The sequence below is a fragment of the Callorhinus ursinus genome, unplaced genomic scaffold, assembly GCF_003265705.2.
Source record: "Callorhinus ursinus isolate GAN/ISIS: 27379988/994484 unplaced genomic scaffold, GSC_fseal_2.0 scaffold7, whole genome shotgun sequence".
In the NCBI taxonomy this organism is placed as follows: Eukaryota; Metazoa; Chordata; class Mammalia; order Carnivora; family Otariidae; genus Callorhinus; species Callorhinus ursinus.
The window spans coordinates 10,954,370-10,978,230 of NW_027397069.1; the positions used below are offsets into that span (position 1 = coordinate 10,954,370).

Sequence of the window (23,861 nt, forward strand, 5' to 3'; positions counted from 1 at the left end):
CCCACGCCCCCCTGCTTGTGTTCCCTCTCTCACCGTCAAATAAATAAATAAAATCTTGGGGGAAAAAAGAAGTAAGGGTAAAAACTAGGCAGACATCTGGGGAAAGGGCATCCAGGCCTGAGGAAAGTAGTAGGCCTGGCAAATTCAAGGAGAAACAAGGAGTGGCAGGCAGGCTGGGGCAGAGTGAGTACGAGCGAGAATAGTTAAGGGTAGGATCTAGGGACATCTTCACCATGATTGCCAGCAGCATGCATTGTCGGTAATAATATTAACAACAAAGCAGAAGGCATTTTGCCATTGCAACCTCCCATTTCCACACTTTGCAAGCAGAGAACTTCTGGTGTTAGCTCAACTGGTGAGCAATCTGTGGAAATGCTTTAGCAGTACAAGGACGAAAAGAAGGTAATCATTCATAACTCTGATCATCTGCGTATTAAGTAAAGCCCGATTTTATACTGGTGTCACCTGACACAAAAACGTTCCAGACCCCACTTCCCAGCCACCCCTCTTACCACGCCTAACGGGCCAGGTTTGGGCAGAGAAGAGATGCGGCTGCGCAGTAGCGCTGCGCCACCCGCGCACCCAGGGACCCCGCCCAGCCCGCAAGTGGGCGGGGATAAATCGGCCAGGCTCCGGAAGCTGCTGCCGCCTGCCCTACTGACGTGGCCGGGCAGCGGGACGCGTCGCCGAAAGTCGCGGTGGAAGTTACCTGCGGTGTACAGATCTAGCGCTTTACGCTGCCAGGCACTGCTGAGCTGGGAGATGTCAGCTGCAGGCCGGACGGAGCCCTTGGGTCCTCCCAGCAGCTTTGCGAAGCGGCTCCTGGTGACCGGGGGTGCTGGTTTCATGTAGGTAACGGCGCCGCTGGCCGAGTAGTGGCTCCCCAGAAACCCCAATCTCTTCCTGAGCTTCTGCTTGCTCTTGGCAACTTGGAACCAGCTTGGGGGCGGGGGGGTGTCTTAACGCACGAACAGGATCCCCCTACCTTCTTCCCCCTCTCCCGGTCCGCGAAGACGTGGTTCCTTTGAAACTGCGACTTCTTTAAGATGCCTCCCAACCAAAGCCAAAGTGCTGTGGTTCTGTCTGACTTCTCACCTGGCCCGGGATGCACCTGACACTCTTCTGAGTGCCCCCACATTGCAGTAAGCCTCTCACCAACTGCCCCAGCCTCCATCCCGCCCCCTCCGTACACAGAAAGGCCTTGTACGTATAAGCGCCAAGAAACAAGTTTTGGATTATAGTAGGACATTCATTTATTCAGCGGGCTTAAAAACAAACAAACAAACAAACAAACAAAAAACCCTCTTTTGGTGCTTTGACCTGGATGAGATGTGTGATGCCTCTTTCTCACACCCACATGCAATCAGTGAGTCCTCTTTCACTGCTTCTGAAGCGAACACTTCTCTCCCCTCCCCCCTCCTCTTCTAGTCCACATTACTGTCTTCTGCCTGGATTACTACTGTAGCTTCCTGATTGGTCATACTGCCTCCCCTCTTGTTCCCTTAAAGTCTGTTCTGCACAGAGAAGTCAGTGTTTATTAAGTAAGTTAAGTGCATAGAGTTTTACCCCAGTGGTTCCTGTCAAACTTAGAATACAATCCATACTCTTTAGCATATCTAGAAGACTCAAGTGTCCAGGCCCTACTTTTCCAACCTGATCTGCCTTTCTGCCTCTTTGCTTTTCTGTACCTGCCACACTTAATCTTTTTGGAGTTCCTGGAATACATGAGGCCCATTCCTCTCCTCCTGTCTTGAGGCCTTTGCACTTGCTTCCCCTTTGGTTAGAGTGCTTGCATCTCTCAGTTCGGATGGTTACTTACATATCACCTCGTGGGACAGGCATTACCTGGCCATCCCATCTAAAATAGGCCCTTTCCCAACTCACTAATCACTACCTGAAGTCTGAAGTTATTTTGTGTATTAGTGTTTACTTGCTTATTGTCTGCATCCCCGCTCGAGAATGTCAACGGGATCACTCACCATCTATAAAAATGCCTGGCTTATTTTACAAAGGTCTTCAGTAGTTATTGAATGGACAAATGCATAGGTACCAACAGAAAACTCCCAATGTCTAGTGGAAGAGGAACATGGGAATCACCTCCCCCATTAAATCGCCTCTTCAAATCTGACAATAACTTGGAGGAGGGTATCAGACAGGCAGGGTTTATCTAATGAGAAGAGGGGCATGGGCATAAAAGGTTGGTCCTTGTGTGAGAGTGCCGGTCCCCGGAGGGCAAGTTCTAGTTGTGTGAGAGTGCTGGTCCCCAAAGGGCAAGTTCTAGAAAATGATGTGAAAGGGCTGTCAAGTACAAACTCTTGAGTTCATAATTTGGTCAAGGGCTGTCCTTGTTCGTGGGAGCCCAGTGTTTTTGTGTCTATGAGAAAATCTGGTGGCTCATCTCATTGACAGATGTCTCTGGTTCCACTTCAGGTCCTCGGAAACCCAGGAGCCACTATGGCTTTCTAAGGATGGCCTCAGCCATTATTAGCCTTGGAAACCGAGGTTTAATCTAGAACCTCCCAGAGGATTCTAGTTTATACCAGCAAATTCTTGTACCAAGAGATAGCAATTGCAGTAGGGTTACTGTGAACATAGACAACTCCCATGCTCATACTAACTTAAGTTTTGCATAGTTATACCTACAGTGTCTTAAAAGGTATGTTATAGTTTCAATCTATCTGTACTGACCTCCACCCATTGTATTTATCCTGCTTCACTCCCACACTCAAAGCACATGGACAAAATCATTTGGCTAAACTATTTTTTTCCTTATACCTAGGACCAGTAAATTCTCTTTTCTCCACGGTGCAAAGGGATATCGATATATCAATACCGATTATTGATACTGTTGAGAAAGTTAGTGAAAAGTGGGGGGTGGGGAAGGAGTGTATTCAGTGTCGTTATGTTATTTCTGTTATTTTGCAGAAACTTAAAGGTATCTTTGAATGTTTGCTAATACTCAACAGGTTATGGTAACATTTAAGAAATGTGAGGAATTTAAGGAAAAGGTTGTTTTCTACTAACACAATATACTTTTTTCTTAAAGCGCATCACATGTGATTGTCTCTTTAGTAGAAGATTATCCAAACTATATGATCATAAATCTAGACAAGGTGAGTTTTATAAAAATGAGCTTCATGCACTGACACTTATGTACATTTTTTAAAAGTATTAGAATCTTATCACGCTGATATTTTAATTTTTTATTTAGTCATTTTAACAACTTAGGGGCCTACATAGTCATGTGATCATGCTGTATTTAATCTTAGTCTTTTAAAAGTTTTTCATTACGATAGCCCATAAAGTGAAGGTTTTAAGTGCAGTATTTTTACCAAAAGAAAATCTTCAACCTAAATATTTAATGTAATCTTGTGATTATTAACCTTTTTCCAGAGTTGGGATACTCTCATTATTTGATTTTATAATTTTATTATAACTTATAATTTATTATTTTATTATAACTGCCACCTCCTGGAAAATTACACATTTACTTCTTAAATTAAAACTAATTTAGCTTTGAGGATTTTTCTGTAATAATTGAAGTCTCCCTGTAGAGTCTGAAAGCCATGATTGATAATCACTGGATTTTTGACTTTACACACAAGATGCAATTAGTTACCTTAGTTTCATAAAATGTAATAGTAAAAATCTATAGACAGAATAATCTGTAGGTCTTAACAATTTTTGCCTGCCTTACTTATCAGGGGCAGTAATTTTTTTCCCCCTTTGTATGGGGATTTACCAACAATTAACTCAGGAAACAGTGTAATGAGTTACAATATGCATAACACGGGTGTAATTGTTTTCAAGTACTAATTCCTTTGCAGTAAGAAATGGTAAGTTTTTCTGGTGGCTGGGGGCAAATCTGGGCAGAAAAATTTTTTAAAGGAGGGGTTTCTAAAAAGTAATTTTTTTTGTATTTTGAAAAGGTAACAAAATGGCATGGTTTTTGTTTTTTACTTTTTAAGATATCGGAGACTTCTTCTAAAAACACAAAGAACAAACACTTTAAGAAGACATGTTTTTATATTATGATCAGAACATCTACAGTCTTTAGAATATTTTATAGGAAAAACTATTACCACTTTTTGTGTTGTTTTCTCCCTCTCCCTCACTTACTTGTTTTAAGCTGGATTACTGTGCAAGCTTGAAGAATCTTGAAACCATTTCTAATAAACAAAACTACAAATTTATACAGGTATGAAACTTTTCTTATAATTACATAATTATTATGGTGTGTCTCTTTAGCCATTCAGACATTCTATCTTTCTACTTCGCAAGCTTGTGTAATGTGGGCTTGGAAAGCATGCTTATTAAAGACCTTTTGATTTCCAGAAGTACCATGTGCTATAGAGAATACTGATTTTAGATGAATACCACTATAAAGCTGCATGTGATATTTGGTGCCTTGGCAGATCTATGGGGAGGTGATTGAACTTACATGGTTTATGATTTTTAGGTCCTCACTAGCCTTAATGAGACCTTGCTGGGATTTAAAGAGATTCGTATAAAGGGGACTGTTACTCAGGCCAGGCAACAGCCAAAAAGCCCAACATACAGCCCATGGGGTGATCTTCTTCTATGAGGGTGGATTGATTGGCTCTGGAAGGCTGAGTCTTACTAGGCACTCTTAGAAGAGTCCAAAGTATAAACCAGAGAGCCAGGTCATTAAGTTGCAAAGGGAAATTTTAATGTCAGATGAAACTATTTAACTCATGATTTATGTTTTTCTTTAAAAAGGATAATCTATAAACTCTCTTTTTCACCACAAATTATAAAGAATATACTGAGCAAACATTTTATAATTCTACTCTTCTATATGAAAGTGTTTCTTTCAGTCACCAAAGAATTGTTGAGAATACATATTTTTAGAATAATTAAATGTACATATAAAATCAAAAGTACTCATAAGTTCACTTAGTTGTGGTGAAACACATTTTTTAAAATGTCATTGTAATTGTTACACTTAACTTTAAATATATTGCAATAATGGTTACCTCAAACTTTAAAAATATGTTTTAAAAGTTTCCTGTTAACATGAGGTTGGCAAGAATGTTATGGGAAAAAGCTAGCATGGTTCTTAGTCGTAGTTGGTGTTTGATAAAATACTGTTTTAGACACATTTGCAAAAAAGTATCTTGAATTGAATATCTTATATCCTAGGATGCTGGAGAAATACATCATTACTATACTTACTTGACCCCTTGCTTGGATTTTCAAGATATTCTCTGTTAAAGCAGGGTGGTGGTGGTGGGGGATTAATTTTTTTCTTATCAATGTTTGGGTTCATGTGGTGAAATAGTTATTACCAATGGGAGGCCTGAATGAAATTTTGCTTTTTCCTGTTTGCTTTTCATATAGGGTGACATATGTAATTCTCACTTTGTGAAACTGCTTTTTGAAACAGAAAAAATAGATATAGTACTACATTTTGCTGCACAAACACATGTAGGTAAGCATTGTTTTATGTTACAGTTATGAAGGGCATTTTTTTTCCCAGTGACTAATTAGCCTAAATCAAAGTCCAGTATTGAAGTCAAACAAGTAGGGGCTTAATATGTCTTTGAAAGAGCACATGCCATGCCCTACCAGGAAAACTGGGTGCTTTTCTGGGCACTTTTATTCGTGTAGGTTGAAATATAACCTTGAATGCTATCTTAAAACTTTGAGTTTAACTAAATTCAATATAGTGATTACTTCTGGGGAGATGGGCCTTCAACTGTACTTTTAATTTTTTTTTTTTTAAAGCTGGGTCTTGTGTATACACGGTTGAACATTATATTAAAATCCATACTGTTTCGTGCATCTGAGATATCTTCTAATTGTCTACCATTTTATATTGTGCAATATACCATACATTCAGAAGAATTTAGAAGTAAAGCTAAATGAGTAGTGATGATACGAATACCCATATAGCCATCACCTAAACAAAAGATAGAATGTTGCTGAATCCTCATTGGTAGTATATTACTGCCTTAGTACCTGATTTTAAAATTATAATCTCCCTTGGTCTTCTCCACAGTATATTTAGGAGATTATAACAGAATATAGAGATATTCCTCATTCCTTTTTATTTTCATATACTCCATTGCATAGATGTACCACATTTGTGTTTGTTTCCTACATTTTGCTGTTTAAATAGTAAGTACTGCAGTGGATGGCTTCGTGCCTGTGTATATTTGTCAATTGATGTTGGGTAGGGGTTCCTAGAAGGAGGAATTTAGGGTAGATTAGTTTGCTAGGGCCGCCATAACAAAATACCACAGATTGGGGGCTTAAACAACAGAAACTTAGTTCTTACCTTTCCGGAGGCTGGAAGTCCAAGCGCCAGCAGGGCCGGCTTCTCCTCAGTCTTCTCTCCTTGGCTTGCAAATGGCCACTTTCTCACTGTATCCTCACACAGTCTCCCCCTGCGCATCCCTAGTGTTTCTTTTTGTGTCAAAATTTCTTCTTTGAAGCATACCAGTCATGTTGGACGAGGGACCTGAATGGCCTTATTTTTATTCAATCACCTCTTTAGAGGCCCCATCTCCAAATATAGGCACATCCTGAGGTACTTGGGGTTAGGGCTCTATCATGAATTTGGGGGAACACAGTTCAGCCCGGTAACCAGGGTTAAGGGATAAAAGCATATGTAATTTGCCTAGATATTGAGAAATTTCCTTCCCTAGGGGTTGAAACACATTGTATTCTTACTCCTAAGGTATAAAGTATCTTCCCCCATAGCCTCACCAACAGAAGGTATTGTCAAATTTTTAAATTTTTTGCCAGTCTGATAGGTAAGAAGTGGTATGTATGAGTTTTCATTTTGGATTTTCCTTATTGTAATTGAGGTTGAGCATCTTAAGCTTAAGGACCTTTGTATTTCTTGTCTAAACTATTTGTTTATGTCTCCTATCCAGGAGGGTTGTTCCTTTTTATTTTTTATAACTTCTTTATAGATTGAATATATTAGCCCTTTGTTTCTGATAAGTTCAAATATTTGTCCCAGTTTGTCATTTGTCTTTTTACTTTGTTTATGGATTTTCTGGTTGTTTGTTTTTTCTACGCAAGAGCTTTTACATAGTCAAACTGATCAGGTTTTTTTTTCCTTTTGTTTCTGGATTGTGAGCCATTTTTAGTAAAGTTCTCCTCATTCCCAGATTATAGAGAACCTATTCTTCAAAGTAAATTTATTTTAAAAATAATTTATCCAGCGTTTATTGTGTTTTCAGCAATAACAGATTGATCTGAAAAGCCTTGCCATCTATTAGTAGAAACTAGAAGTTTCAAGTTTTAAATTTAAGAACATTTTAAATTTAGATGTATCATTTTTTTTCTTTTTAGAATAAGAAAAAAGTGTTTCCTGCAAATTTAGCAGTGATAGTTTTCGAGGTTCTAAGAATTTTCATGTACTTCATAATTTAGGCTTAAAGCAATCATAGGTAGCAATGTGTTTTTGTTATTTTTTTAAACTATTGCAGTTGTGGTGAATGAAGAGAAGTGAATAGAGCTTTCCTTAAACCTAAGTCTACTGTTGGGTATTTGTTTTGTCCTTTGGATGAAATTGTTCTAGCTTTTTCTCTTTTTTTAGATCTTTCATTTGTACGCGCCTTTGAGTTTACATATGTTAATGTCTATGGCACTCATGTTTTGGTAAGTGCTGCTCATGAAGCCAGAGTGGAGAAGTTTATTTACGTGAGCACAGATGAAGTATACGGAGGCAGTCTTGATAAGGTAAGCTCAGAAATGGTATGTTTCACCCTACTTGCCATGGACCATAATGCAGTCTGTCTTATTAAAACCTTTTGTGGGCTTTTCTCATCCCCTCATTATACACACTGTGGGACTCTCCAAAATGTTATTCCTTTGTGTCTTCTGTTCAAATCAGAGAATGCTACCTGAAATGGCAACAACCACCTCATCTCAATACAAACTGATATGTAATTTGACTGTCAATATTTTACAAGAGACCAGCACATCCCACCTTTCTGTCTCAGTCCATACGTGATGAATGTCATTCCCACGGGCCAGGCATAGGTAAATAGGTTGCAGCTTAGTGTCTGCTCACCTTTCTCCTCCACTTGGGAAACAATGGAATGTCAAGGAGTGAATGTGAAATTACTGTAGAAACTAGAATCTGTTCTCCCTTTTTAATCATTTGTACATATTATACTTTTTATGCAGAAGATGTCTCTTTTCTCATCTATATTTTTTATCATCATTGTTTTCAACGAGTGACCTCATTCTGTTTTATATTTTTACCAAAACACATACATGGTGAAAAAAAAAAATCAAGCAGTTTGAAAAAACTTATAATGAAAAAAGCAGACCCAGCCCACTTCTCCTCAATATCCAGTCCCACCTGTGAGAAGCAGTTATTCTCAATTCTCATTGCAATATTTATGAGGTAGACTTTTTTCTTCCTGTACCTTTGTCATCCTACATCAGATCTGACAACAATAGCCAGAATGATTTTTAAAATATAAGTCAGATCATGACATTACTCTGCTCAAAACCTATTCGTATTGTGACACTGGCCTTCAAGGTTCTACATGTTCTGGCCTCCCTCTAGCTCTCCAGCTTCATCTCCTGTTTCTCTTCTCTAACATCAACTTCCTTGAAGTTCCTTTGGACACAGTTCTGTCCCAGGACCTTTGCACTTGCTGTTCTCTGCCTGCCTTATAGGGTTGTTGTGAATGCTGTTCTATAAAAAATGCTTAGAAAAATGCCAGGGACATAGTTGGGGTTCAGTAAATGTCTTTTAACATGTAGTAATTAACATTTCAGGTTTATAATATGTTTTCTGATTTTTCTACTTAGAAACTATGCATAATAGGTGTATTTTTTAATGCATCTTTTTAAAATTAGGAATTTGATGAATCTTCACCCAAACAACCTACAAATCCTTATGCATCATCTAAAGCAGCTGCTGAGTGTTTTGTACAGTCATACTGGGAACGATACAAAGTAAGAACTGATTTCAGAAACTCTTGAATCATTTTTCTTTTGACTTAGGTGATAACAACCCCAAGTTAGCATTAGCCACATTCCATTTTTAGAGTTGAAGACATAGATTGAGGAGTTTATATATTAAGGAGTTTAAAATACTTATTTCCTATATTGTGTGCACAAAGTAGGACCTACTTCTTGTTCAGTTCACCACTTGAAGGAATAATTGATGTATATGTTTTCTACTTCAGTGGTATGTGGAGTATTACAGGTATAGGGAAAAGCCCTCTTGGAATATCCTGATTCCCAGACTCCTCCAGGTGGAGGACAGAGGGGGGCAGATTCTGTGACCTGCCACATGCTCGTCTCTGCATGGTTCACCTCTCTGGCTCCTCGTGAATGGGAGTTGACATTTTCTTGCCTTTTGTGTTCCATAGCACTGGCCCTTTTCCCTCTTGTAGTAGCTCTTTTTATTTGTAAGGGTTGGTGCATCAGGGAAAGACAATGTGAAGTTTCACATCTAACCAAACCTAAGGTCCAAGACGCAGTCTCTGAAATCATCGGGTAGACATTCCCTTGATTTCCTGCTATCAAACCTAACTAACCTGCCCCCATCTATATTCATCCGGCTCTTGTCCCAGGAAAGAAAATATTCCTTTTCCTTTTAGGAGGCTCTGCCTTTCTCTGAATCCTATCCTCTCCCATATTTTCAGGAACCTTACATCAGAAAAAAATCCCTTCGCTTCTGTCCTTAAGGTGCGTGGAGTTACTTAGCTGCAGGTGCCCATCTTTTAGGACTGCTTATCTTCAGAAAATCATTACAGTTGAACCTCTTATTGCATTAACATTGACTACTTTTTAAAGTTTCCAGCCGTCATCACGCGAAGCAGTAATGTTTATGGACCACATCAGTATCCAGAAAAGGTACATTTTGTGAATCCATGGTGTGTTTTTAGTGATTGTAGCTTCTCATTATTTACGATAATCTCTCTTCAGTTATTTGTCTGGAATAATTTCTGCTGTAATTGTACGTAATTTTAAGCACTGTATAGGCCACACATGCAAATCTCATCAGTTTTAGAATCTGAAGACCTGAGTTCACGTCTCAACCTGACACCAGCTGGCGTGACCTTAGGCCCTTGGAGCATCATCTTTGAATTGGGGGATAATGAAAATACTGAGAAGGGATTTTTGAAGGATCCAGTGAGATGATAATGTGGAAATGCCTGGTGCTCTTCACGATTCTGAAGCACTATAGAGCATTCTGTCATGTTGCTGAAGACTCCTTCCTGGTTTGCAATCTAGAAATTTGAGAGCTAGTTAGAGAGTCCTGCGGGAAGCTTGTACAGAAATTTGTCTTCCCGTCAGCTGACTCACTGTTTCCCAGCTCCTCTTCACTCCTCTCCTCTTCACTGTTGCTGGCCTGAACGTCTTCCAGAAAGTAGTAAAACTAGTGAATGAAAAAATGTAGTTAAAAGGTTGAACCAACTGTGCAGTTGGTTCTGTATCATTAAGCCTAATTGAAGTAACCATTGCTTTCTGTAGCTAAAAATTTGGAGATAGGGTTTTTCACTTTCCAACTCGTTGCATTTATCTCTTTGGCCAAAGAAAGGGGCCATGTCATGATCTCTTGGTCTTAATATCTACTTTGCTTAATTTGGGGAGTATCTTTCAGAAGTGCATTGTAAGTTTAATAATATATCTCACCCTGTTTAACATGACTTTTCTTTGAGGTCAATGGCACTGGAATTTACTTCTTATTAATTTCACAAGCACTGATTGAATAGGTGCTGTATGCAAAGCAATAAATAAGATATGATTCCTGCCCTTATGAAATCAAAGGTGAGCTTTTGTGATGAGACCAAACTGTTCATGAAGACTTTTTCTGAATTTTTACACTATTTGTATCATTTTGTCTTTATATTTGTCCAGCAGATATCTTGTTTTTGTGAAATAGGAAGCTATTTTAGAGTTCTTTCACTTATCAAAATTACAATAGCTTTTTTCTTGAACTGATAAGAATTAGAATTTACCTCTATGTATATTTCTTAATAATCATAATCTATTAATCTTAAGATGAGTTAGATTCATATTAATGAGTGAGTTTCCAATGTCTGAAATGATATTTAAATATTCTTTTAGGTTATTCCAAAATTTATATCTTTACTACAACACAACAGGAAATGGTATGTTATTATTTACCTTTGTACCCATATGTTTTTCTGGTATGTGGATAGTATTCAGTGACAGACTTTCTTGAAAATCATAGTCTTGCGCTGAAGGCCATAGAATGGAATGTTTCAACAAATTTATGAATTCCTTCTACAATCAATGTGATGATGGTTCTTTAAATAATTACAATCTGTTACTCATTTTTATAATTTACTTAGATAATTTTAATTTTTTTTATAATTCCAATTCTTAAATAATGTATCCTAGAACTTTGAATTATTGCATTAAGATCTGACATCAGTCTTTATATAATTTTACTTTCCCAAAGGATTTATCTAATTCACAGAGCTATACATATTTCTTCAAGATGAATTTAAGGTAGAAAATTGATAACTTCTTTCTCAGGGGTCATTTATATGTTTGCTACTTCTCCTCTGAGTGCTGTAGGAGGTTCGGTGGTCATTTAAAAATTACGGATAAAATTTAGAAAAGTCATGAGAATTTGTGTTTTCAGTAAAAGATTTCTAGGCTCCCCATGGGAATTGGCTTCTTTGGAGTTGTGTTACCCTGGTTTGGGAGAGCTTACTTTTTATACTTTATGATCCGTTTCATTTAATATTTTTAGCTGCATTCATGGATCAGGGCTTCAAACAAGAAATTTCCTTTATGCGACTGATGTAGTAGAAGCATTTCTCACTGTCCTCAAGAAGGGGAAACCCGGTGAAATTTACAACATCGGAACCAATTTTGAAATGTCAGTTCTCCAGCTTGCCAAAGAACTAATACAACTGGTATGTATATATTGTAAAAGGGTAGTGTTTTCAGAATTGTCACTAAATTAGTGGCAGTAATCACTCATTTAGTCCAAATCAGCAATTTACAATTTACTCAAATGGAAAGTGAGTGAGTAAAAAAATCAAAAGTACATGGAGATATGTCATTACTGGAAGTTCTGTCATTCATTTATAACAGCTTTTCAGGAAAATAAAAATCTAACACATTCAATGTAGATATTCATTATAACAAATACCTCAGCGTCAGAAATACAAAACTGTGTGTGCTAATCTTAAGGATCGATGATGTGTAAGTAATTATAGTTAGGAGTGTATGTATGCATTAGTGAACATTAATTCTCAGTCTCAGGATTCAGTAGAAAGGGAGACTTGGTGTACTGAAATACTTTTCCTTTACACTGCTCTCAGAATACTTTGTACTCCAAACGTGGGTTTTTCATACCAAGAAATTCTCAGAGACAAGCTGGGTGACCTATTATTTAACTCAATTCTGACATTATCTGCCTGGAGATGGCTTCAGATCCCATAGGCTAAGGGCTTAGTCCTCCAGGATGATCCCCTGCTTCATGCACCAACCACAAAACCTGGTTGTCACCTGTGCTTCTGACCACTGGTAATACAGCAGAGGTGTTTAGCCGGAGTGACTCACTGGCTCATTGCAAAGGATAGAACTCAGGAACAGCCAGATGGAGGAGATGCCTGGGGCGAGGTATGAGAGAGGAGCGTGGATTGATCATGCACTCTCTGGGCTTGCCACCCTCCCAGTACCTGCATGTTTTCAGCAGCTCAGATGTTCTTCAAACCCCCTTGTTTTGTTTTTTTATGGAGACTTCATTAAGTAGTCATGATTGGTTAAATCATTGACCACTCGCTATGAATTCAGCCTCCAGCCCTCTGAGGACAGGGTTGGTTCCCTTGGCAACCAGCCCCATCCTTAGGGGCTTTCCAAAATTCACTCATTAACATAAACTCTGGTGTGCTTAAAAGGGGCTTGTTATGAATAGCAAAAGACACTTTCATCTCTCATCACTTAGGAAATTCCAAGGGTTTAGGAACTTGGATAAAGACCAAATATATACTTCTTATTATAAATTACAATATCATACTGAATAATAACCAAGAGTCAAAAAAATTAATTTTCTCCCCTAGTTTATGCAGTGTATTCCGTGTGAGCTTCAGATGGAATGTGGGTTATAAAACATGGAAAGTGTTACTAAAATGCTCTTCATTTTAGCTGTCTCCTCCACTTTGAAGGGGTTATTTTTCTTTTCTTTTGTAAAGATTTATTTATTTATTTGAGAGAGAGAGTGTGTGTGTGTGCATGGGCAGGGGGAGGGTAGAGGAGAGGGAGAGAGAATCTTCAAGCTGACTCCGTGGGGCTCGGTCTCACCACCCTGAGATCATGACTTGAGCCGAAATCAAGAGTTAGATGCTTAACTGAGTGCATCACTGAGGCACCCCGAAGGGGTTGTTTTTCTTGTCTTTTTAATCAGCTATTGAATCCTTTGTTATTCTCTGATCTTATTTTGTAACTTTGACTCAAAAGCCTTCTCCATTTTGACAGATCAAAGAGACCAGTTCAGAGTCCGAAATGGAAAACTGGGTGGATTATGTTAATGATAGGTGAGTTACAAGTTGAAACATTGGGGAAAGGTTGTGAAATCTTAGATACTTATACAATTCTAAAATATATGGACTTAACCAGAAACTAGTATTATTGCTCTTGAGTTTTTTGCTAAATACTTTTTCCTAATTATGTGTCAAAAGAATAAAGTGTAACATTATTGCCTACTAGCTGTGTGACTAAAGAAAGTTACTGACCTCTTCCAAGGCTGACATCTCCTCAGGTGTGAAATAGGGATAATGATGTCTTGTTAACAGAAATATTTTAAGGTTTTATTATAATGTATATAAAGTACCCAGGGTATAGAACATAAAAGCCCTAATACATTTATGTGGATTTATTTATTCATTCATCAAACATTTAGGTATGAGGCACTGCATTCATACCCAGATCATGGCTGAAAGCAGAAAAGGAGGAGCCACGGAGAGGGTTAGGTCTCTGGGATTACAGATGGTTTGTTTTTTTTTAATATGTACTTTATTTTACAAATTTTCTCTAAGTGTCATCAAGGAGAATTTTTTAAGAAAAAAATTGAGTTATGGTAAAGATTCATGGACACACATTAGTTCTCTTAGTATTAAATTTGTAAATATATATCCACAATGTCATTTTAAATCTGTTTTGTTTTCCGAGACCTACCAATGACATGAGATATCCAATGAAGTCAGAAAAAATACATGGCTTAGGATGGAGACCCAAAGTGCCTTGGAAGGAAGGAATAAAGAAAACAAGTATGTTATGCATTGATCCTTTTGGTGGGGGGGAGAGGAGATTCAGAAAAATTTAAAGGGAACGTAATTTACTTTTAGAACACTATAAATTCAGTAGAATGTCGTGATGCATCATTTTCAAGTTATTACATCTCATATATTTCCAGCACCAGGAACATATCTCCTAAGCATCTTGAATTTCACACCCTGACTTCTGCTTAGGCTTCCTGTGTCTTATCAGCATTTGTCAGAAACCTAGTTCATTGATTCTCAGGTGCAAACTTTTCACTTTTTTCACATCCTTAAAGGTGTGAGTTTTAATGTCACAAGTGTCTTATTATTCCATCTTCCTTTCTTTCTTGGTAATATGTAAAATAACGGTCCATTTTGAGGTCAGTGGTATCTTAGATTTTATGAGATATTGACAGTTGCAGTCTTTGAGTGTCTTAAGTCTTTTTATATTAGAACAAAATTTAGTATGTGCAGAAATAGCCATTAAAATGAGCATATATAAAATCTGTATATATATGTTAAAGTTTTGTTTAATAATGTATTTATGAGAAAAGATACACACATGTAGAAAAGAAGTATTCATTTAGAGCTTGACACAGAGTAGATGTGTTGAGTTTTTAAAAGCAAATTCAAAGATAATTTATCATTTTTTAACTAAAAAAACACTTTACTGGTAGTATAGTCACATAAACTAATTTTACATATTACCAGAAGGAAGATCACATCATCTCATTATGCCTGTAATGCAGTGTTGCTGCATGTACATGAACAAAACATTGCATTTTTTTCTGTAACTTTAAAACCAGTGCAAATGACTTACCTCTGTCCTGAATTTCTTAAAATCAGAATGTCTTAAGCACTTACACCAGCAAATTCAGTACTGAAGGACTTTTGAAGTTAAAAAGAAAACAATAATTGATTTTTAAATGTAAGTTTTCAGCTATTAAAACATCTTGTGATCAATGACATTGGTTAGTTCAGAATCAAATTGTTTTCTTCATGAGGTATCCCTTTGGCAAGACTGATTCTTACTTAAATTAAGAATCTAAGTAAAATTAGCTGAGTAGCTGATGGGCAGGATTTTTCTTACTTAGCAAGAACCCAGTAAATATTGGTTAACTGGTGTTTAGTGTTTTATTTTTTATTTTTGTCTTTTGTTTTTTTCCTACCAGTTGACTGGTACAGAGAGAATTTTCACAATTGGAAGAATGCAGAAAAGGCATTAGAACCCTTTCCAGTACAACCACCGTTTGTATAGAAAGGACAGTTTTTGGAGAAATTATCCTACCTTGACAAGTGATATGAAACCAAGTGACCAGATGAAGTGTCCTCTTCAGATGGAATTAGATTTGTGACTTTTGCATAAAATTCAAATGCAAAATGCCTCAATCTTTAGAATTGTTTTAGTATTGCCATATGATTTAAATATCAAGATTCTTTCAGAAACCTTTTTTCCTGAAAGTTTGGAACCAGTAGGCCTAGGAAGACCTCTCTGTAGAAGGGGGGTGGCCAGGAAGGAGGAATCTCGTGGTTCTGAGAACCAGGATGGGGAACAGCTCTGCGTGGATGACAGCCTTGGCTGGCACTGAACTCAGCTTCCCAGCCTTTCCCACTGCCCAGAAAGTCTCAAGTTTTCATTTTTAGGCAGTATAGGATGAGCCATATGCCCTCATTCATCTTTTTTTAAAGACCTGATGTGCTATAATTGTTTTAAAATGGGAACAATGGACGAGTATTTAGCACTTTTTAACTTTTGATAATTTTGTAAAATTAAGTTAAATGTTTTTTAAAAGAAAGATGTAGTTTTTATATTTTTGAAATCAGTTGTTGAACTATATATAACTGTATGAGAGAAATTTTATCATGTATTTACCATTTAAAATTATTTTATTTATAAAAGTATCAATATTTTAATGTATTTAATGTAGAATGTGGCTTTATTTTTAGTAAGGTAGGTTTTTATTTTGCTGTAGAAAAAATTTTATATTACTTGATTAAATATTTTTAATTCCTCTGTCTCCTAAAGACTTTATGATGACTTGAAAAAGCAACTGACTGGATATTGCATTGAGAAAGGGAAAGGAGTCCAAGACCGCCCAGCTTTCTGGCTTCAGTGCATGAATGATGGCTTGTTTCCTCTGTGGAGTGGGTAGCAAGGTCATTAACTCGGAAGTGGTTAAAGGAGGGGGTAAGAGTGGAGTAAGGGCCTTGAGGAGGTAGAGATCAAGAAAAGAATAAGCGGATCCAAAGTTAGTAAGAGGATTTGCCAAGCAGGAGTGAAACACAAGCTGAAGTTGAACATTGTAGTTCCAGAATTCTGAGATGTGTAAAAGTAGATTGATCCAGAGGTGGGCATAGTCGGAGTCAGGAGGGGCAGAGGGAGCAGAGGGCTGAGAGTGAGAGTGACCGAAGCGATGCCCCCTGGTCCTAGTTGTGTAGGAAAGAAAGTGCTTCTTGGGGGTGGCTGGTAGCTAGAAGAAATGGAGCGGGGAACGGGCACAAGGGCGTGGAGGTGAGAACTTAGAGAGGCAAGGAAGTTATAGGTAGAAAATGGGACCAACTGAAAGCAAATGGTCTTTGGTGAACTTTGGTCGTTGAGGGTAGATGACAAAATAAGAACACTTTCTCTCTGTCACTTTTTTTTGCACATATTTTTGTGTACACTTTTATTTCAGATTTCAACATACTCAGTATAGCTTAACCTTTATCATTTATCTAGTCTCAGGAGATGACCTTGGCAAGCATTAGGAACATAATGATAAACCAGTTTAAAAAAACCTTTATGCAAGAAGTGTAAAAAAAATGAATGTTCTATATCATCAGAGAAGTACAGATTAAAACAAAAATTAGATACCTATTAGAATGGCCAAAATCTGGAACAGTGACAACACCAAATGCTGATAAGGATGTGGAGCAACAGGAACTCTCGTAAATTGCTGGTGGGAATGCAAAATGGTACAACCACTTTGGAAGACGGTTTGGAAGTTTTCTTACAAAACTAAACATACCCTTACCATGTGATCCAGCAATTGCACCCCTTGGCATTTACCCAAAGGAGTTGAAACTTATGTCCGCACAAAAACCTGCAGATGTTTACATTAACTTTATTTGTCGTTGTCCAAACTTGGGAGCAACCCAGATGTCCTTCAGGAGGTAAATGGATAAATAAACTGGTGCATCCAAATTATATGAACTGTCAAGCCATGAAAGGACCCAGAGGAAGCTTACCTGCCTATTATTAAGTGAAAGAAGCCAATTTGAAGGGAATGTGCAGAAACATGCTCAAATTTAACACCTATAATGTTACCTATAATGATAAAAGAAGAAGCAAGATTGGGCAGGATGATGGTGCTGCCTAAGGCTTTGCAGGCAGGAAGGGCAAATCCATACAGAAAAAGTATCGTGAGAATAGACCACTGGCCCTTTCAGGTTAGAAAGTGCTTGATAGAGTTAACTTGCCACCAAGTAACTGTTTGGTTTCTTCAAGGAATAGTGTCCTATTGGGAGCTCAGCCTTTGTCTGTTGCCAGCAGGTTGGGTGTGTGGCAGTGGCAGCAGCTAGATTGGCCTTGGTAAGTGAGAGTCCGTCCTGGGGGCCCAAGAGTAGGTTCCATCTCTACATCTATGGTGAGTCCATTCCAATGCCCACTGTGGCAGTTCTGGGGTAGTTGATGGTGAAGGCTAGCCAAAGTCAATTAACCTACTCATCTTGTCTACCTGATAGTTAAGTGCCTCTTGCATGGTGGTTGCTTTCTAGTGGGCATCAAAGTGTGACACCTGGATCTTCACACTCCCCAGCCAACCCCATGTGGCCATTCACACACCTCCAAGCCTGCTTCTTATCTCTGCATCTCTAGTCTTTTTCCTTCCAAGTTTCCAAAGTGGCTAACCAGGCCATTCACCGCTGCCTATGCATTCATATATTTCTCACCTCAGGTCACTTCTGTACAAAGTGCAGGAGCAAGTACACTGCTCAAACCTCTGCCATTTGACAGATTTCTCCTTTGCACATTCTTTTAAAGTCACCCCTGTGTGGTTTTAATGCAGCCCCCATCTATTTGTGGCTTGTACATTACAAGCCAACTGATCTAGAACATTGGATTTTTTTCTCTTTTTCAGTGGGTTGTACGGGCCCTTCCACGTGGCTGCAGGTATAAGCTGAGAGAGGTAGAACCAAGCTGGTGACATGAGAGTCTAGCCTACCTGCTCCTGCAGCTTACTGGTGCCCTCTGATTCCACACAGACTCAATCCCAATGGGCCATTTTCATCTTACCATGGACTGCTACTGGGCCCACCTGACTTTATGGCTAGTTGGGTGCCTGAGTTCCTTAGGGCTGCCATAACAAAATACCACAGAGCAGGTGGCTTAAACAACAAATTTATTTTCTTGTACTTCTGGAGACTGGATGTCTGAGATCAAGTTGTTGGCAGGGATGGTTTCTTCTGGAGCCTCTGCTTGGCTTGTGGATAGCCACCCTCACCCTGTCTTCATGTGGTCATCTCTCTATGCATGCTCATGTCTGTGTCTAAATTCACTCTTCTTATAAGGACACTGCTCACCCCAGTGATTAGGATTGGATTGGATTAGCCCCACCCCCCAGACCTCATTTGAATTTAATTTTCTCTTTAACAACGTTATTTCCAAATGCAGTCACATTCTGAGGTATTAGAAGTTAGGACTCCAACATATGAATTGGGGAGGAGGGAGAACTCAATTCAGTCCATAACTGAGTCCAAAAGAACCCAGCATGTAATGGACAGTTCTGGAAACATGGTCACTTGATGTCAAGCATTCTGTCCAGTAACCTGCCAGGAGCTGTTTTCTAAAATCATAAAATTCTCCACTGTTCCCCCCAGAACCCTAGGTACTTGTATTGTGATTCTCCCACTGGGGCTCCCCATAAAATCTATGCTGCATCTGTGTCTGACTGACACCCCCACTACCACAGGGCCTGCCAGAGCATATGGCCCAAGTGGCAGGGATACTTGCCCCCCAGCTTGGCCCTGCTGCAGGGCCCTCTCCCTGCCCCAGACAGCCTCTGTGTCACTCCGTTTATGGGCTGGAACATTATTCCTACGTGTGGAATGTGTTGCCTCCAGAATCCATAGAGGCCTCCCAGCCACTACACTTCCTTCTCTGTGGAAGGGGGTATAAGAGGCAGCAATTTGATTTTCATCACTGGACTCCTAAGAATTTACTGAAATGGCAAGTCCTGAATCTTCATGGGGTTTATCTTCCACCTTCTAGGCTGCATGTGCATTACCAAAGCCAGCTGTGTTCTAACCCCTCCTGCTAATTCTGCCTGATCAGCATGATGCCATCAGTTTAATAGATCAACGTGACATTCTTTTTTTTTTTTTAAGATTTTATTTATTTATTTGACAGAGAGACACAGCGAGAGAGGGAACACAAGCAGGGGGAGTGGGAGAGGGAGAAGCAGGCTTCCCTCGGAGCAGGGAGCCCGATGCGGGGCTCGATCCCAGGACCCCAGGATTATGACCTGAGCCAAAGGCAGATGCCTAACGACTGAGCCCCCCAGGCGCCCCTCAATGTGACATTCTGCATGATGGTCAGAAGACTCAAGTCTCTTCATAGAGCAGAACCAGTAACATAGCCCTGGGGCAAAACCGTGAATGCACCTGGTTTCTGATGTTCTTTTTTTTTTTTTAAAGATTTTATTTATTTATTTGAGAGAGTGAGAATGAGAGAGAGAGAGAGAGATAGAGAGCGCGCATGAGAGGGGGGAGGGGCAGAGGGAGAAGCAGACTCCCCGCTGAGCAGGGAGTCCGATGCGGGACTCCATCCCAGGACTCCAGGATCATGACCTGAGCCCAAGGCAGCCTCTTAACCAACTGAGCCACCCAGGCGCCCTCTGATGTTCTTTTCTGATTGAGATAGAAAAGAATACATTCACCAGATCCATGGCTGGATACCATGTTCCAGGGACCTTGTAATCTGCTCTAGCAAAAGAGATGCCGCAGGGGCACGACTGCTGCCGGGGGTGCCACTACTTGATGGAGCCGGCAACTGCCTGTGGCTGTTCTCCAGCGTCCAGCCAGATTGGTGAATTAAATGGTGACTTGATGGGGACCCGGCCCTGCGTCCTTGCGACCCTTTAGGGTGGTGCTCATCTTCATGGGCTCCTCCACGTTGTGGTTTTTCTTTTTAAAGATTTTATTTGAGAGAGAGAGAGAGAGAGAGAGAGAGAGTGCAAGTGGGAGGAGGGAGAGGGACAAGCAGATTGCGAGCTGAGCGCAGAGCCTGCTGTGGGGCTCCATCCCATGACCCGAAATCAAGAGTTGGAAGCTCAACCGACTGAGCCACCCAGGTGCCCCGTGATTTTGTTTTGATTTACTATCTCTGCTAAAGGAGGAGTTCAGGCTGTTTGGAAAAACCTGGGCCCCTGGCACTCGGGATAGGAATATCTGGGTGGATACCCATAAAGATTTTGACTCTTCAGTTTTTTAACTGTAAAGTTCTGAGTTTGGTCTTAGGTTTTTTTCTGTTCTCCTATTTTAAGAAACAAGGCCCCCACACTTAACTGTCACTTGTTCGTTAACTGCCCTCAGCTTTTCTTCACCCGCTGTGGGGCATCCATGTGACTCAGGAACCACCAGCAAATTCCATGGTCCTCATATGACTTGCTCCCTGAAATTTTCGAATGCCTGAATTGTTGCAAGTTTTGGCAGTGGGGTTGCCACCTTGCTCGTGTGCTCCACGCCCCACTCAGGATGGCATTCTCGTGACCAGCCAGGGAGACAAACCTAACTTACCACCTGCTTTGTTGCACCAACTCTTGGGACCATCTGTGTCAGTTGGATCCTCTGGGGAGTGGTGACTGAGACAGAGGTAGGGGTGCAAGCAGTTGATAGTAGGAGGGGGAATGCTTGTGAAGGATGTGCAAGGGAGGATGCTTATCTGGGCAGGAGGGATCCCCAGGCTGCAGTGCAGGTCAGACAGCTGCAGAAAGGAAGGGGAGGGGAAGGGTGGGCTGGGAGAGCCTCAGCCCGCGTTGTAGATCTGCCCAAACAAACCCCAGCCAACTCCACAGGAAGCTCCAGAGCAAAGACGGCTTGGCAGAGAAGTCTCGAACTGGGCAGAAATGCCAGATGCCCCGTTGTGCTCAGTCGTGGGCTGGCGGCTGCGCTGAAAGGACTGAGGTGGATCCTGAGGCTCTACAGACAGAGGCTGTCTGCTAACTGCGCTCGCCGCAGCTGGATGGCAAGCTCCATCCTGAAGGGAAATGCAAGTGGTGAGACCTCCATAGCCCCTGCTGGGCTCTTTGCTGTGGGGAAGGGGTCTTGGGGCTTATCAGCTCCCTGCACAGACTTCCAACCAAACCGCTTGCTTTTCGGCCAGTGCCTTGCCCTCCCCCCACCCCCCGCCGCCCTGTGCCCACCTTCCATGGCTCCTGGTGCTCTGGGGGCCTTTTGTGAGGTTCCCCCAGCCCAACCTAGAGGTTCTGAGAAAACTTTCTGCAGATGACATTTGAGTTGTGTTGTGTTTTAAAGGATGAACCACAGTCAGTAGAGGAAACTAAGGAGGATCCCAGGCAGACGGGCCAGCCCTGTGGAAACACCAAGCCATGAACGATATTGTGTGTTCCTGGAACAGAGGTCCTCAGTAGTACTCTAGCTCGGATGTTCTCACAACGTGTCTCTAGTCCATTAGCGACATCAAAAACTGTAATGCGATACCACTTAATACCTTTTAGGATGGCTATTATTTGAAAAAGCAGAAAATAATAAATAATAAACATTCTAAGTAAGTAAACATCGGTAAGGATGCGGAGAAACTGGAATCCTGGTGCGTTGCTGGTGGGAATGTAAAATGGTGCACCGACCATGGAAGACAGGATAGCAAGTCCCCAAAAAGTTAGACACCGAATTACCAGATGACCCAGCAGTTCCCCTTCTAGGTACGTGCCTGAAAGAGTGGAAAGCAGGGGCTCAAACGGATTCTTGCACACCAACACTCATAGCATTATTCACAGTAGTCAGAAGGTGGAAACAACCCAAATGTACATCTTTAGATGAGTGAACAAGTAAGGTGTGGTATACACAAATGATGGAATGGTAGAATTTCACTTATACGAGGTACCTACAAATAGACAAATTCATAGACACAGAAGGTAAAATAGAGGTTTACAAGGAGCAAGGGGAAGGGGAGATGGGGGTGAAATAATTTAATGCCTCAGAGTTTCTGTTTGGAGGGTGAAAAAGTTCTGAAAGTGCATAATAGTCATGGCTACCCAACATTGTGAATGCACTTCATGTCGTTGAATTGTACGCTTAAAAGTAGTTAATGATGGTAAATTGTATCTTGTGTATATTTTGCCACAATAATAGTTTTTTAAAAATGTGTCCCCCAGACCAACAGCATCTCTAGCACTTGTTACAAATGCCAGTTCCTGGACCCCACCTTTTTTTCTTTTCAGACGTAAAGAATCTGAAACTCTGGCTGGGGCACCCCCATGTTTGAGCCCCACTGCTCTCCAACGTGAGAGGGGAAGTGAAGCTAGAGGGGAATGTAGGGGCCAGGGCCAGGTCCTCGAAAGCCTTGTGTGCCCCGAAAAAGTGCTTGGCCCTCATCCTGCCGACAGAGAGCTCACTTGAGATTTTAAGGAAGAAGTTGACATTGTTAGATTTGTGGGACTAAGCTTTTTCCCGATTTGAAAAGTAATGTGTGCTCATTGCAGAAAGCTTGGAAAACTAAATCAATAAAAAAAGAAAATCACCCTTGATCTACCATTGGGAGATAACCCCTGTTAATATTTAGATGTATATTCTTCCTTTCTTGGAGCATATATACACATTAAAAAAAAAAACCAATATGGGATCATAATGGAGACATACTGTTTTGGAGTCTGCTTTTTTTTGCACTAAGCAATATATCATGAATGTTTTTACATGTTATGAGATCTTTTGCCATTTTTATTGACTGCAGAATTACGTTTTTGATAGCTTATTCTGGCAAGAGTATGGAAGATGAATTTGAAATTCTGGCAAGATTGAGCTCCCGCGGGGATCCGAGTTACGAAGCTGTTGCAATAAATCAGACTGGTGATGATAAGGCTGAAAGCACCGTGCTGCGAACAGGTGGCGTCGAGACAGACGGCAGAACTCTTTAGATCAAAAAAAAAAAAAAAAAAGTGATCGATTATGCGGTTGGGGGGGAGCACTTTCTTGACTTGGGTGGTATTTTAAGGTTTTGGATGTTGAATTGTTAAGAGAATGGTAAATTACATTTGGGGGAGATGTTGAGCTGTAGAGATCGGTGGGGTGCCCGAGCAGAGATACCTAACAAACTGGCCAACGAACGTATAGATCTAGAGCTCAAATTGGTGGGCAGGGTTCAAGATCTACAGATACATATTTAGGAGTTAAATGGCTATTAAAGCCCTGAGAGTGGATTATATCTTCCCAAGGAGGGCACACAGAATGGCCAGGTGGGCAACACTGATTCACAGACAAGCCATGAGAAACACCAAGGTCTAAGTCGTAGGCAGAGGAGCCAAGGAGAACATTTAGAAGGGATTATTTAAAAGAAAAGAAAAGAAAAAAGTCAGAGGAGGGGAAGAGAACAGGGGAAGTAATACCACAGGAAGCAAAGGGTTC

The 23,861-nt window shown here is 40.2% G+C and overlaps 1 protein-coding gene across 4 annotated transcripts; it reads left to right on the forward strand.

The window, feature by feature from the left end:
* The first annotated feature begins 636 nt into the window (after positions 1-636).
* On the forward strand, positions 637-19,611 carry TGDS (TDP-glucose 4,6-dehydratase). 4 transcript variants are annotated; one of them, XM_025874679.2, is made up of 12 exons: positions 637-848; positions 3,047-3,113; positions 4,130-4,198; positions 5,362-5,452; positions 7,574-7,716; positions 8,851-8,949; positions 9,796-9,855; positions 11,074-11,117; positions 11,729-11,894; positions 13,462-13,520; positions 14,155-14,252; positions 17,776-19,611. In XM_025874679.2, exons 1-12 carry the CDS (start codon positions 763-765, stop codon positions 17,802-17,804), a joined length of 1,011 nt encoding a protein of 336 aa, XP_025730464.1. In that variant the 5' UTR covers positions 637-762; the 3' UTR covers positions 17,805-19,611. The 4 variants fall into 4 exon arrangements, with proteins under 4 accessions (XP_025730464.1, XP_073750495.1, XP_073750496.1 ...); XM_073894394.1 differs by having other exon boundaries at positions 18,362-19,611; XM_073894395.1 differs by having other exon boundaries at positions 638-848; positions 16,270-19,610.
* The last annotated feature ends 4,250 nt before the right edge of the window (positions 19,612-23,861 follow it).

Bases quoted from the DNA above. Each gene is read 5' to 3' on its own strand.
- TGDS (XM_025874675.2), top strand. From the start codon at position 763: ATGTCAGCTGCAGGCCGGACGGAGCCCTTGGGTCCTCCCAGCAGCTTT. The intron at 9,856-11,073 runs GTACATTTTGTG...ATATTCTTTTAG, and splicing joins CACATCAGTATCCAGAAAAG to GTTATTCCAAAATTTATATC. The intron at 14,253-15,415 runs GTATGTTATGCA...TTTTCCTACCAG, and splicing joins GGAAGGAATAAAGAAAACAA to TTGACTGGTACAGAGAGAAT.